Below are 14,233 nucleotides of genomic sequence, written 5' to 3'. Positions count from 1 at the left end.
TGGCACCTGCTCTCAGCAAGCAGTCCGATGCGGAAGAAATGCCCAGCGAGGGAGCTGACCGTTCAAGGCAGGAGGAGCTAAATGACGACCGGGAGTGCGTCCTGTCTGACCAGGAAGTGAGCAGGCCAAGCGAGAACTCCAAACAGGAGGGGCAGCTGGTGGAGGAAAGGGAGGTGAGGAGGGTTGGGGGAGCTGATGCGAAGAGAGGCGGGTGGAAGCAGGGAAGCCAGGGCCACCTGGGCACCCACTTGCGGTGCTGGCTCCTATGGGGTGGGGGTCTCAACAGCTTTGGTCTCAGGACCCTCTCACGCCCCTCAGAACTATGTAGAGAGCTTCTGTTTATGCAGGCTTAACTACTGATATTGACCACATTAAAAATTAAACCAGAGAGGGTGGTATCATTTTCTATTTTGAAAGTCTTTTTAATGTCTAACTTACTAGGCGAGAGCTGGATTCTGCGGCCTGCCTCTGCATCCAGCCTGTTGCCATGTGTTTGGGTTAAAACAATGCTTCCGGGAAGGCACATGATTGGGAAGGGAGGAGCGTTTCAGTAGGCTTTTCAGATCGTTAAGGACATTTTCTTTGATACCACAGCAAAAAGTAAGCAGTGAGAGGTTTCTTGAAGGAATCTGCAGTGTGGAATCTGAAACCACAGTAATAGGCTCCTGTACACCTTATCAAATTAAGGCCTGGTGGGCTGTTTCACCCTCCGAATGGCTATTTTACCCTTAACTGATCGTGTAACACCAGTGTGATCTTGTGGAAGCTCTTGGTTCACTGTGTCAGGCAGATCTTGGACACATTTCAGTCAATGGGTCAATAGATCCTGTTTGTTAATATCACCACCGATTTCCTCTTCACCCCAGAAAGCTGTCACACTTGCACGGGCAGATCGGGGCTTTCCAACACCTCCCAGAACGTCGCACAGCGCTCCATCACTTCCCAGTCCTGCACCGAATCCGTGCCTGCATCTCGTTTCTGTTGTGTCATTGTAAAGATTACGTGAGAAAAGTATGTGTGATGTGTATAAAGCTCTCGGTGCGGCCCCGGCCCAGGCGAGCACTCCCTCAGTAACACCGCTGCTGTTTGCGCTGTTTCTGTGTCGCTGTTGTCGTAGGTGACACGTGTTGACCGTCACCCACGCTGACGGAGGATACGGGGCACCAGGGTGGGTGGAGACCCCCACTGTGTGCATGGAACAGCGCGTTTGGGCAGCTCCACAGCGATGGCCCTTGCTGCTTGCCAGCTGGCCGAGGGACAGCCACCACGCCCTCCCCCGTAAATCTAGAGCAACAGCGGGCCCGGGGGGCACCCCTCCTGTGACCCCTCACCTGCCTTGCGCAGTGGGCCCGCGGTGCCCCTCACCCCACACCGGAGCTGCGGTTTGCCTCCTGTTCCACTGCCCAGCATCCTGCCAGCATCTGATATGGCTTCAGGGTCACGTTTGTTGAATGCAAGCACTTAATTAGAATCTTATTTTGAACAGTACTCTGGACATGGCTTCAGAGAGTTAAGAAACATAGAAACTTTGTCATATGAAGCATATGATATGAGCAGCGACTAGCTTATTTTTTCCTTTCATTGTCTTTAAGGAATGTATAATCTCTATTCACTCCTACCCCATCTCTTGTTTCTCAAATCCCAATAGAGATTCAAAAGTTGTAGAAAACTTAAAAGCGCGTCACAGTAATTCTGGGTTAAGCATTGCTGCGATCAATAATACTTTGCTTTCTCCTTTTCAGATGTTCCTCCTGCTGATCAAGAGAAGCTTTTCATCCAGAAGTTACGTCAGTGTTGTGTCCTCTTTGACTTTGTTTCCGATCCACTAAGTGACCTAAAGTGGAAGGAAGTAAAACGAGCTGCTTTAAGTGAGATGGTAGAATATATCACCCATAATCGGAATGTGATCACAGAGCCTATTTACCCAGAAGTAGTCCATATGGTAAGTAATGGCCGTTTAACCAGCGTGCCCAACCCTCGGTTACAAACTGAACTCTGACTTGCTTAGAATATGCTAAGACGTTTAAGCCTAACATGACGTTTGCTACCAAAAAAAAATCCTCCTGTTCAAAAATGTGTACTGGCCCCTGGAAGAATGAACATCGACTACAGTGAGGGGACTCGAAGGACCGCTGTGCCCTGCGTGTGTTAACTCACCTGATCCTCACAGCCACCACGTGGGGTAGAAATGTCAGAACTTTCATTTTTTTCTTAACTGTCTTACCCTCTCTAACAGTGCCCGTGCATAATTCAGAAGTAAGCGTGTGGTCCACACACAGGCAGGAAAATGCTGATGGTTGGGAGGAGGTAAAATAGTGGTAGGGCCAAGCTGGAGTCAGGACAGTCCACCCTGATTGGCTGGTTCATCGTTGGTTTCATTTGACTCCCAAATCCCTGTCTTCAGTCTCAGACTCTCCAGCCCATTTCTAGGTCCTTTGCAGGTCCCGCTGTGACCTCAGTCAGTACCATCTAGAAACATTTCATGTGATACCATTTTTAAAACTCTAATGTTTAATGCTGAACTCCAGTTATCTGTTGCATTTTTTGTGAATTGTTATTTTATCTGTCTTTGAAATACTACTCCTTGATAACTAGGGAATCCTTGTGGCTTAATACAAAATTTTAAATCCTGATTTCCATTGAACTCTCTAAGTTTCTGATTCTTTTCCCCTAAAGCTATATATTTCAAAATTGACTAGGCTCATTGACCTAAACTATGTTTATTCTTATATTAGTATGTGTGCTTCGGAAGAAAAGAAATGTAAATCACGTTCTTTGTGTAATTCATAATCTATTGTATCCAAAGTTGAGATCAACTTGCTTCCTTTATTTTGGTTAACTCTTAAAGGTCAGACTTTACCAGCCTGTTGTCCGCCTAGGGCTGTGAGGTCCGTTTGGGTTCCTCCCCAGACGCCTACCTGAAGAACCATCACAGGCCTATTGTTCAGCCACTAAGTCATGTCCGGCTCTTGGCAACTCCATGGGCTGCAGCACGCCAGGCCTCCCTGTCCTTCACTATCCCCCGGCAGGTGTATACTGATCAGTAAATCCTTTAAAGCTTCTCTCATCCAGACTAAGGAAAATCAGGGAATGTCTTTTTCTCTCCTTAATTTCCACTCTCAGTTACTATGGAAGGGCCTCCCAAACCCCAGAACCGCAAAGAGAAATCTCTAATATTTTCTAACACTTTAATAATTCTGTTGTTCACAAGATGTTTTGCAGTCCTCCTGGAACCTTTTTTTTTTTTTTTAATGTCTCAGGGTAGAGATATAACTGTGTCTTCTAAAATGATTAAAAAATCATTAGTCTCTACATCATGTGATGAATATTCCCCTTTCTCCATTGACTTTAAATGCTGCTTTACTGTATATTAAATGTATTCTATTTTTGAATTATGCTATGCTAAGTCACTTCAGTCGTGTCCGACTCTGTGTGACCCCATAGACGGCAGCCCACCAGGCTCCCCCGTCCCTGGGATTCTCCAGGCAAGAACATTAGGGTGGGTTGCCATTTCCTTCTCCAATGCATGAAAGTGAAAAGTGAAAGTGAAGTCACTCAGTCGTGTCCGACTCTTAGTGACCCCATGGACTGCAGCCTACCAGGCTCCTCCGTCTGTGGGATTTTCCAGGCAAGAGTACTGGAGTGGGGTGCCATTGTGTATCTAAATGGCATCTATTATAAACACTCAATATATTCTGTATTAGATGGCCTGTGTGGAAGCTTCTTCTGTTTGGACGGAGCCTGGGCTGCCAGCAGCCCCTGAGTCCCGCTCTCTCCCCGGGAGGGAGGGGGTTCGCAAGGGGCATCGAGGCCCAGGCTGGCCGGGTGTGGACTGGATGCCTGCCCTGCACTGCCCGTGGGCCCCAGTCTCTCCTGGGTCTTTCACTGAGGTGGCATGTTACCAGAACCACTTAGCATGCCTTGAGCTCTTGAGACTTGTTTCAGATGAAATGATCATTACTTCTTGCCTCCCTGTTAAAACTGTGTCCTAATAACCAGGCTCTCCCGCTGTCTTAGCTGTGTTCCCCTCCAGGCAATGCAGGCCGTCTTCAGAGTCCTGGGCATCTTGCCTCTAATGCACATAGCAGACACTTGCTGAGCATCCCCTGAGCACGTTTTTAGGTGAGGAAATAAGAGTGGTGAGCAAGACGTGCGCCCTCCCAGAACTGGGATCAGTAACATGTCGTTTTTGGTTAAGGTGAGGCCATGAAAGAAGGGGAAGTGGGGAGAGAGTAGAGTTGCAGGACCGCCCACGTGGTGGGAAGAGGTGCGGAGAGAAACCTGGTACAAGGTGAGTTAGACCGTCCCACGAAGGTGCGTGAAGGAGGTGCTTTCCCGTGTCGCTGAGGACAGGGACGGTCGTTCTGTGCTCTGTCTCTGATTGCAGCGAGGGCAGGAGAGCACAGCCGGCCTTCCCTCGAGGAGGGGCGGGGAGGGGGCACCCCTGTTGATGGGTTAATGAGAGTGAGGGAGGGTTTGCGCTGTGTCTGCTCTCGCTGTTTCGCTTGGTAGACGGAGGGTGCTGAGGAAAGACACAGTGCAAGAGTGTGGTGGGGACGGCGCCGGCAGCATGTCTGACCCTCTCAGAAGCAGAGTGAGTGCAGAACTCAAGAGCCGACAAAAGGCCTCCGCCGCGCAGCGCCCAGACCCGGCGGGGCAGGCGGAGAGGTGGGCCCCTTTGCAGTTCCATCCCAACGCCCCTGGTGTGCTTACCACTGAGCCTTGCTTGAAGGGTTGCCTGGTGTGTGTTTTGCTTTTTTCTTTTTTGGCTGCACCACATGGTTCTTGGGATCCTAATCCCCTAACCAGGGATCGAACCCTTGTACCTTGCAGTGGAAACATGAAGTCTTCACCACTGGACTGCGAAGGGAGTCCCTGTCTTAATATTTTTACAGACATTTATTCCTACTGACTTTGAAGAATCCAAAGCTCTAGAGATGTTGCATTCTTTATGTGTACTTCTTTTAAATATGTTGCCTATTATACTGGGCTGCTATATTTTTTTAACAGATTTATTGATGGGTAATTCATAAGTACAATCCACCCCTTTAAGATGTACAATTCAGTCTAGTCTATTCACAGGGTTGTGCAGGCATCAGCACATACAATTTTGTAATATTTTCATCCCCCTAAAAAATATCCTGTACCCATTAACAGTTACTGCCACTCTTCCTAACTCCCCTCCCCTGCCCCGGGTAACCGCTCCTCTAATTCCTGCCTCTGTAGATTTGCCTAACCTGGATATTTCTTAGAAATGGAATTACACAGTACATGACCTTCTTTTACTTTGCATAATGTTTTCACATTTCATTGATGTGGTAGCAGGTGTCAGAACTTCTTTTTGTTGCTGAATAATATTCCATTACATGAATATATACTCCACATTTTATTTATCTGTTTATCCATTGATGGACATTTGTGTCATTTCTGCTACTTAGCAGTTGTGACTAATGCCACTGTGAGCATTCATGTACAGACTTCTGTGTACATACGTGTCTTCATTTCTCTAGAGAGTTTACCCAGGAGTGGAACGCTAGGTCCCGTGCTAACACTGTGTGTTTAGCGTTTTGGAGAGCTGCCAGACGGCTTCCCAAAGTGGCTGCCCCGTTTCACGTTCCCAGGAGTGGGGTATGAGGGCTTCAGTTTCCCCACCTCTCACGTACTTGTTACTGCCCATCTGTTTGATGGTGGCCATCCTGGTAGGTGTGAGCTAGGATCTCACTGGCGTTCTGGTTAGTGTTTCCCTCTTGGCTAATGATGTTTAGCACTTTTCATGTGAGGTGTTTTTCTATTATACGTCATTCAACGGAAATTAAATGAAGCTTATAGATCATCAAGCCCGACCTTTATTTTCCAGATTAAAATAGCTTAGGTTCAGGGAGATGAGGATGAAAAGGGAGCAATACCCAGGGGGGAAGTTCCTGGAGTCTAGATTCTTAGGCTAAATTACATAAACTCCATTATCTCAATATTTCGGCCATTTTTAAAATATAGTCAGCCATCTGGTATTTAATTAACTTATCTAATTAATCCTTTTTTCAGGCTTTGGCATTTTTCTCATAGCAAAACCAAGTTAATAGCATAGCCTCTTCTTTCACAGAATACCATTTATACTTGAACGACTAACAAAAAGGTTATTCAGACTTGGGTTTTCAGGGAGCATCTTCTCACAAAATAAAATGAAAATGTCACTTTAAGGAAGATAACTGATGATGTTTGTTGTCAGTGATTAAAATTTGAGCATTCAAAAAGAAAATTCAAGCTCTCAGGAGAAATTTTGAATTTTGGAAGATTTGTATCTGCCAGTGCAGACTTCAGCTTCCCAGTGCTGCAAGCTGTCCTGCTGAGACTGGCGTCGATACCAATGAGTGGGATCCTTAGTATACACAATGAAAGGAACTAGACGTGGTGCCTCCACAGTCCTGTGAATATATTAAAAACAATCAAGTTGTACATTTTAAAGGGGTGGATTGTATGATATGTGAATATCTCAATAAACCTGTTTTTAAAAAGCATGGCACTTCAGTCTAATAGGCAATTTGTTTACAATACATTAACACACATAATTCAGTGAGGCCAGTATTTTCCAAATGACGAACAGATGATATTATAAAATCATTCACTGGCCGGAGAGCCATTCAGAGTGCAAAACACATCATGGGGTTTTCAGGAATTAGAGACCCCTCTAACTGATAAGATTTAGGATTCCACAGGATAGGTAACCTTTAGTGAACTGCTGCTGCTGCTGCTGCTGCTAAGTTTCGTCAGTCGTGTCCGACTCTGTGCGACCCCATAGACGGCAGCCCACCAGGCTCCCCTGTCCCTGGGATTCTCCAGGCAAGAACACTGGAGTGGGTTGCCATTTCCTTCTCCAGTGCATGAAAGTGAAAAGTGAAAAGTGAAAGTGAAGTCGCTCAGTCGTGTCCGACTCTTAGCGACCCCATGGACTGTAGCCCACCAGGCTCCTCCATCTGTGGGATTTTCCAGGCAAGAGTACTGGAGTGGGGTTCCATTGCCTTCTCCTTTAGTGAACTACCACTTGTCAAGTTTTGGTAAAGTATCAAAGAAATCCACAGTTATCTAGAAGAGCTATTGATCACCCCTCGCTTTTCCAACTACGTATCTGCTGGAGACAGGTTTTTCTTCCTGTATTTCAACCAAGTGAACATTCTGAGCATAGCAGATATAAGAATTCAGCTTTGTGGTTTTTTTTTTTTTAATGAAACCAAATAGTAAAGAAGTTTGCAAACATGTGACACAGTGCCACCTTTCTCACTGAACTTGTTTCAGGAAATCTTTTTATTTAATATGAGTTGTTTTATGAAATAAGTAACGTTAGTTATGAAAAATGTAGTTATTTTTATAAATTTATATTGACATAATGAGTTTATTATTTTTCAATGAGCAAGTATTCTTTTTTAATTTCTCTGCTTTAATTTCCAATACTGTCCATGTCCATAGACAGAACTCTAATAACTAAAGTTCTTTGGATCCTCAATAACTTGCAGGAGTTTAAAGGGGTCCTGAGACCAAAAAGTGTGAGAAGCACTCCTCTCAAGGAGGTCTACCAGCACGGCCTGGGAGCGGCTCAGAAACGTTTCCTGGGGCATCGCTTTCCTGGGGCATCGCGCTGTGTTTGCCAGGGTCTCCGGCTCACGCTGAATGGCCTGCCTGCCCCGCCCCCGGCCCCGCCCCCGGCCCCGCCCCGCCCCCGGCCCCGCCCCGCCCCCGCCCCGGCCCCGCCCCCCTGAGATTACGCCTTCCCGTGCTGCCTGTGACGACTCCAACTCCCCCTGGGCTCTCGGTTCCAGAGAATACGGCTTGCAGTGCCCCGCTTCTTCCGCGGAATTTAGCACAAGTCCTGGTCAGAGCTCAGTAACCCTCCCTCGATAGTTTCCTGCCTAGGCGAGGGCACAAAGGCTAGTCTTAGTCAGAGATGAATATAGCCTGCAGGTCAGAAAAGTTGTTTTGGTCACCGGTTGAGTGGAGTGGCTGGCTCAGAAGTGCTTCACATCAAGGTAGACCTCTCTGGAATCACCTGTCTCTGTGGGGCTGGATTACTGCATAGAAGTCAGTGAATCAGACGCAGGGGTGCCCTTCCGCAGTCCGCCCTGACTGTCTCAGAGACAGACTCTTCTAGAGGAGCGTAGAGCCAACTGTTACTAGCAGCTGCCTCCACGTGGTGTGTAAGTGCATTTTCCCCTTTTACTATATTTTTCTAATTTTAAAAAATTTCATATGATTATGTATCTCATTTGCCATCATCAAAAATCAGTAAATATGTTTTTCTTTAAAAAAAAAACAAAACCCTCCTGGCGTGTAGTCTAACAGGAGTACTGGCCTTGTGGGGATCCATGTTGAGTTTCAGGGGAAACGAGTGCATCACCGTATTTTAACCTGCACTGCTCGTCAGTGACGACATGGTGCCTTGCAAGTTTTCTTTTATGCTTGGGGTTCAAGTCGGCATTTTCTAATAAGAGCAGAGCGTTTCTCTCTGGTCCTTACCGGAGGTTTCATGCCGAGATCCCCTTGGTGATTGTCTTGTGCTCCAGTTCTCTCCTTCAGTGTTTATATCTGATGTTTACAGTGTGTTCTGGAAAGTTTTATGTGTTGTAAGGGTAAAGATAGTTTGCAAATGAGAGGGGAAAGGGCATTTTGAATGAAAGGAGGTGGTATATTAAAAATGAAGCTTCAGTAGTCCGCAGATTTCTTTCAGGTGGTGATTTAAACCATCAGTTCAGTTCAGTCGCTCAGTCGCGTCCGACTCTTTGCGACCCCATGGACTGCAGCACGCCAGGCCTCCCTGTCCATCACCAACTCCCGGAGCTTACTCACCCACGTCCATGGAGTCAGTGATGCCATCCTCTGATCTCATCCTCTGTCGTCCCCTTCTCCTCCTACCCTCAATCTTTGCCAGCATCAGGGTCTTTTCAAATGAGTCAGCTCTTCGCATCAGGTGGCCAAAGTATTGGAGTTTCAGCTTCAGCATCAGTCCTTCCAATGAACAATGCATTCCCCTTTTCGCTTAGTTGTTTTTGTTTTACCGAAGTCACCGTAACATGGGGGTAAAGAAGCGCTTTCGTCAGAGATGAGCTAAAGGGAGATGAAAGCAGCAAGTGCTTATTGAAATCCAGAGAATGCTTGTTCTACCTTAAAAGCAGTGAGTTGTTTCTTAGAGATTTTTTCTTGTTTTGAGAGAATTACCCTTTGTTTTGTTGGATGTTTTAAAATTATTTTTAAATGTGTGCTTATTTTAAATAAGTGAAATAAATACAAAAAGAAAAAAATAGTTAATCTTTGTCTTTACTCCACCCTTTCCCAATTCTACCTAAACCCACCCCTACCTCCAGCCAACCAACTTATATGTACCTTTTTTCCCAAAAGACTGCTAAGAAACTTTGGGAGATGATGAATACATTTATCATCTTGCATGATCATTTCATGGATGTATGCAAATGTTAAATGTATCAAATTGTGCAGTTGATGTACAGTTACACATGTCAGTTGTACCTCACAAAAGCTGGAGTTTTTGAAGCTCCTAAATTGATAGCTATTTCTTTTGATCTAGAAGCACCGAGAAGAAATTACGATGACACTTAGGGCATTGTGAACCAAGAAGGTTTGAGAACTTAGAACCTAGTAAATACCTTTCTGTAACATGTTTAAATTAATTTTAAATCTCCATATGGCAAAATTAACTTTTTCGTGAAGAGTTCTCTGAGATCTGACAAATATGTATAGTCATGTAACCACTCAGGATAGAGAACAGTTTTATTGCCCTCCAAAAAAGCACTGCACGCTGCTCCTTTGAAATCAGACCTTCCCCTTATCCATTGCCTCTGGTGGCCACTAACCTCTCCCCCAGCTCTGCTTGGCCTCTTCCAGAATGTTGTATAAATGGACTCAGACAGTATGTTGCCTTTTGAGTCTAGCTCCTTTAACTTAGCATAACAAGTTTGGTGTTATGTTTGAGCACAGGCGTGGGCTTGCTGGGTCATATTGTTGAGTATTTGTTTAACTTTCTAAGAAATTGCCCAACTGCTTTCCCAGGTCCATGTGCCGTTGTTTGTGCTCCCACCAGTCACAGGTGATAGTTCCAGTTGCTCCAGCTCCTTGTCAGCATTTGGTGTCTTCAGCCCTTTTATCTTATTTTGACTTAAAGCTGCAATTCCCTGACAGTTAACAGTGCTGAGCACTTTTTCCTGTGTTTGTTTGCATATCTTCCTTGGGAAAGGGTCTGTTCATATCATTGGCCCATTTTTTAATTGGGTTGTTTTCTTATTGAGTTTGAGACTTCTTTACATATTCTGGATACAAATGCTTTGCCAGATATGTGACGTGCAAATCCTCTCTTTCAGTGTGTGGCTTGTCTTTTTATGTTCACAGTGTCTTTTACAGAGTTCTTCGTTTAGATGAAGTCTAATTCATGACTTGTCTCTTTCACGGAGAGTGCTTCTGGTGTCATATATAAGAAGTCTTTCCCCACCCAAACTCAAAAAATTTTCTCCTAAACGTTTCTACTTTTTTCTGAGGTTCATTTTTTGGCCTATGGATGTCCAAGTATTTGTTGAAGAGAATAACCGTTCTCCATTGAATTCCTTTCCACCTTTTTGATATGGTCCATCAAAAATTGACTGTATTTGTGAGTCTGTTTCTGGACCCTGTATTCTCGTCCACTGATCTAGGGATCTGCTCACCTGTACCATACTGTCTTCATGCTTGTGAAGTGATAGTGTTGGTCGCTCAGTTGTGTCCGAATCTTTGTGTCCCCGTGGATTGTAACCTGCCAGGCTCCTCTGTCCATGGAATGCTCTGGGCAAGAATACTGGAATGGGTAGCCATTCCCTTCTCCAGGGGATCTTCCCAACCCAGGGATTAAACCAGATCTCCTGCATTGCAGGCAGATTCTTTACCATCTCAGCCACTGGGGAAGTCCATTAGTTTTGTATTAAATTTTGCGATCAAGTCATGTGAGTGCTCCAACCTTTTTATTCTTTTTCAAATTGTTTAGCTTTTCTAGTTATTTTATCTCTCCAAATTAATTTTAGAATCAGTCTGTCTTTATTTACAAAATATCTTTCAAGGGTTTTAATTAGAATTATATTAAATACATACATTTGGAGAGAATTGATATCAACAATATTGAACCTTTCAGTCTATGAACACAGCATATCTCCCCATTTTGGTCATCTCTGCAGTTTTAAGCATGTAGATTCCTGTGTATTTTTTAGACCCATAAATATAAGTATTTCATTTTTTGGTGCTATTGTAATTGGAGTTTTTTATTTTCTATTTCTGTTTCTTGCAGTTGCATCAAGTGCTTCATGTTATTCAGTGCATAAGTATTAGTATTATTTATTAATTAAATTGCCGTTATAACTGTAAAATGATCCTTTTATCATTAGTAACATTATTTTCTACAAAACCTACTTTGTATGTTAGTATAGCCCCTCCAACTCTCTCTTGACTAGTGTTACCATGGCAAATCTTTTTCTTTCCTTTTACTTTTGACCAATGTGTATCTTTATATTTAAAGTGGACTTACAGACAGTATATGGTTGAGTCTTATACTTTTATTCAATCAAGCAATCTCTGCCTTTTGACTGGGGTAGTCAAACCGTTAACTTTCACTGTGAGTATTGATATTGTTGGGTTTAAATCTACCATTTTGCTGTATTTTTTCCCTATTTATTCTATCTGGGTTTTGTTACCTTTTCCTCTTTTTCTGCTTCCTTTTTGACCAATTGAATATTTTTTGTGATTACATTTTATCTCTTTTGTTGGCTTTTAAACTATCACTGTTTTTCAAAAAAAACCTTTTTTAATTTATTGTTGGCTGTGCTGGGTTTTCGTTGCTTCGTGAGAGCTTTCTCTAGTTGCAGCAAGTAGGGGCTACTTGCACGGGCTTCTCATTGTGGGGGCTTCTCTTGTGGAGTGCACGCTCCAGGCATGGGCTTCAGGAGCTGCGACATTCAGGCCCCAGCGTACATGGACTTGGTAGCTGCGGCTCGTGGGCTCTAGGGCTTGGACTGAGTAATTGTGGTTCACGCGCTTAGTTCCTCCACAGCATGTGAGATCTTTCCAGACCAGGGATCAGACCCATGTCCTCTGCGTTGGCAGGCAGATTCATATCCTTTGCACCACCAGGGAAGTCCTAAACTATCACTATTGTTTGATCTCATATATTTAGCTTTTCTAGAATGCATCTTTAACTTGTCACAGTTAGCCTTTAAGTGACTGTACACTGTGTCATGTAAATAGTTTACAGCAGCAGACTTCCGTGTCTTCTCCCCCAGTCTTTCCGCTGTTGTTGCTGTACATCTTCTCCGTATGTTATAAACCCCATGGTATATTATTTTTAGGAAACTGTTCTATGTTAAAGAGATTAAAGTAATTGTTAAACCCTCTTCAGTTCAGTTCAGTTGCTCAATCGTGTCCGACTCTTTGCGACCCCATGAACTGCAGCACGCCAGGCCTCCCTGTCCATCACCAACTCCCGCAGTCCACCCAAACTCATGTCCACTGAGTCAGTGATGCCATCCAACCATCTCATCCTCTGTTGTCCCCTTCTCCTCCTCCTCTTAATCTTTCCCAGCATCAGGGTCTTTTCCAATGGGTCAGTTCTTCGCATCAGGTGGCCAAAGTACTGGAGTTTCAGCTTCAACATCAGTCCTTCCAATGAACACCCAGGACTGATCTCCTTTAGGATGGACTGGTTGGATCTCCTTGCAGTCCAAGGGACTCTCAAGAGTCTTCTTCAACACCACAGTTCAAAAGCATCCATCCTTCAGTGCTCAGCTTTCTTTATACTCCAACTCTCACATCCATACATGACCACTGGAAAAACCATAGCCTTGACTACACAGACCTTTGCTGACAAAGTAATATCTCTGCTTTTTAATATGCTGTCTAGGTTGGTCATAACTTTCCTTCCAAGGAGTAAGCGTCTTTTAATTTCATGGCTGCAGTCACCATCTGCAGTGATTTTGGAGCCCAAAAAAATAAAGTCTGACACTGTTTCCACTGTTTCCCCATCTATTTGCCATGAAGTGATGGGACTGGATGCCATGATCTTCGTTTTCTGAATGTTGAGCTTTAAGCCAACTTTTTCTCTCACCCTTTTCACTTTCATCTACAGCCTCTTTAGTTCTTCTTCACTCTCTGCCATAAGGGTGGTGTCATCTGCATATCTGAGGTTATTGATATTTCTCCCGGCAATCTTGATTCCAGCTTTTGCTTCTTCCAGCCCAGCGTTTCTCATGATGTACTCTGCATATAAGTTAAATAAGCAGGCTGACAGTATACAGCCTTGACGTACTCCTTTTGAACCAGTCTGTTGTTCCATGTCCAGTTCTAACTGTTGCTTCCTGACCTGCATACAGGTTTCTCAAGAGGCAGGTCAGGTGGTCTGGTATTCCCATCTTTTGAAGAATTTTCCATAGTTTATTGTGATCCACACAGTCAAAGGCTTTGGCATAGTCAATAAAGCAGAAATAGATGTTTTTCTGGAACTCTCTTGCTTTTTCCATGATCCAGCGGATGTTGGCAATTTGATCTCTGGTTCCACTGCCTTTTCTAAAACTAGCTTGAACATCTGGAAGTTCACAGTTCATGTATTGCTGAAGCCTGGCTTGGAGAATTTTAAGCATTACTTTACTAGCGTGTGAGATGGGTGCAATTGTGCGGTAGTTTGAGCACTCTTTGGCATTGCCTTTCTTTGGGATTGGAATGAAAACTGCCCTTTTCCAGTCCTGTGGCCACTGCTGAGTTTTCCAAATTTGCTGCCATATTGAGTGCAGCACTTTCACAGCATCATCTTTCAGGATTTGAAATAGTTCAACTGGAATTCCATCATCTCCACTAGCTTTGTTTGTAGTGGTGCTTCCTAAGGCCCACTTGACTTCACATTCCAGGATGTCTGGTTCTAGGTGAGTGATCACACCATCGTGATTATCTGGGTTGTGAAGATCTTTTTTATACGTTCTTCTGTGTATTCTTGCCACCTCTTCTTAATATCTTCTGCTTCTGTTAGGTCCCTACCATTTTTGTGCTTTATCAAGCCCATCTTTGCATGAAATGTTCCCTTGAAGAGATCTCGTCTTTCTCATTCTATTGTTTTCCTCTATTTCTTAAACCCTCTTATACTTACCCAAATAATTACCATTTTCAGTATTCTTCATTCCGATATCCATCTGATACCAGTTTTCTTATGCTTGAAGGACTTTCTTAAATT

The 14,233-nt window shown here is 44.2% G+C and overlaps 1 protein-coding gene across 26 annotated transcripts in view; it reads left to right on the top strand.

Moving 5' to 3' along the window:
• Nucleotides 1–14,233, top strand: part of PPP2R5C (protein phosphatase 2 regulatory subunit B'gamma) — a 142,291-nt gene that overhangs the window by 83,034 nt on the left and 45,024 nt on the right. For all 26 annotated transcript variants that reach the window (XM_044933066.2, XM_025271050.3, XM_006079087.4 and 23 more), the window contains one exon: nt 1,743–1,942. In XM_044933066.2, coding sequence (XP_044789001.1) covers nt 1,743–1,942 — 200 coding nt within the window. The remainder of the gene's footprint in view (nt 1–1,742; nt 1,943–14,233) is intronic.

The sequence above is a fragment of the Bubalus bubalis genome, chromosome 20 (assembly GCF_019923935.1).
Source record: "Bubalus bubalis isolate 160015118507 breed Murrah chromosome 20, NDDB_SH_1, whole genome shotgun sequence".
In the NCBI taxonomy this organism is placed as follows: domain Eukaryota; kingdom Metazoa; phylum Chordata; class Mammalia; order Artiodactyla; family Bovidae; genus Bubalus; species Bubalus bubalis.
This window is presented reverse-complemented; position numbering and strand designations above follow the sequence as displayed.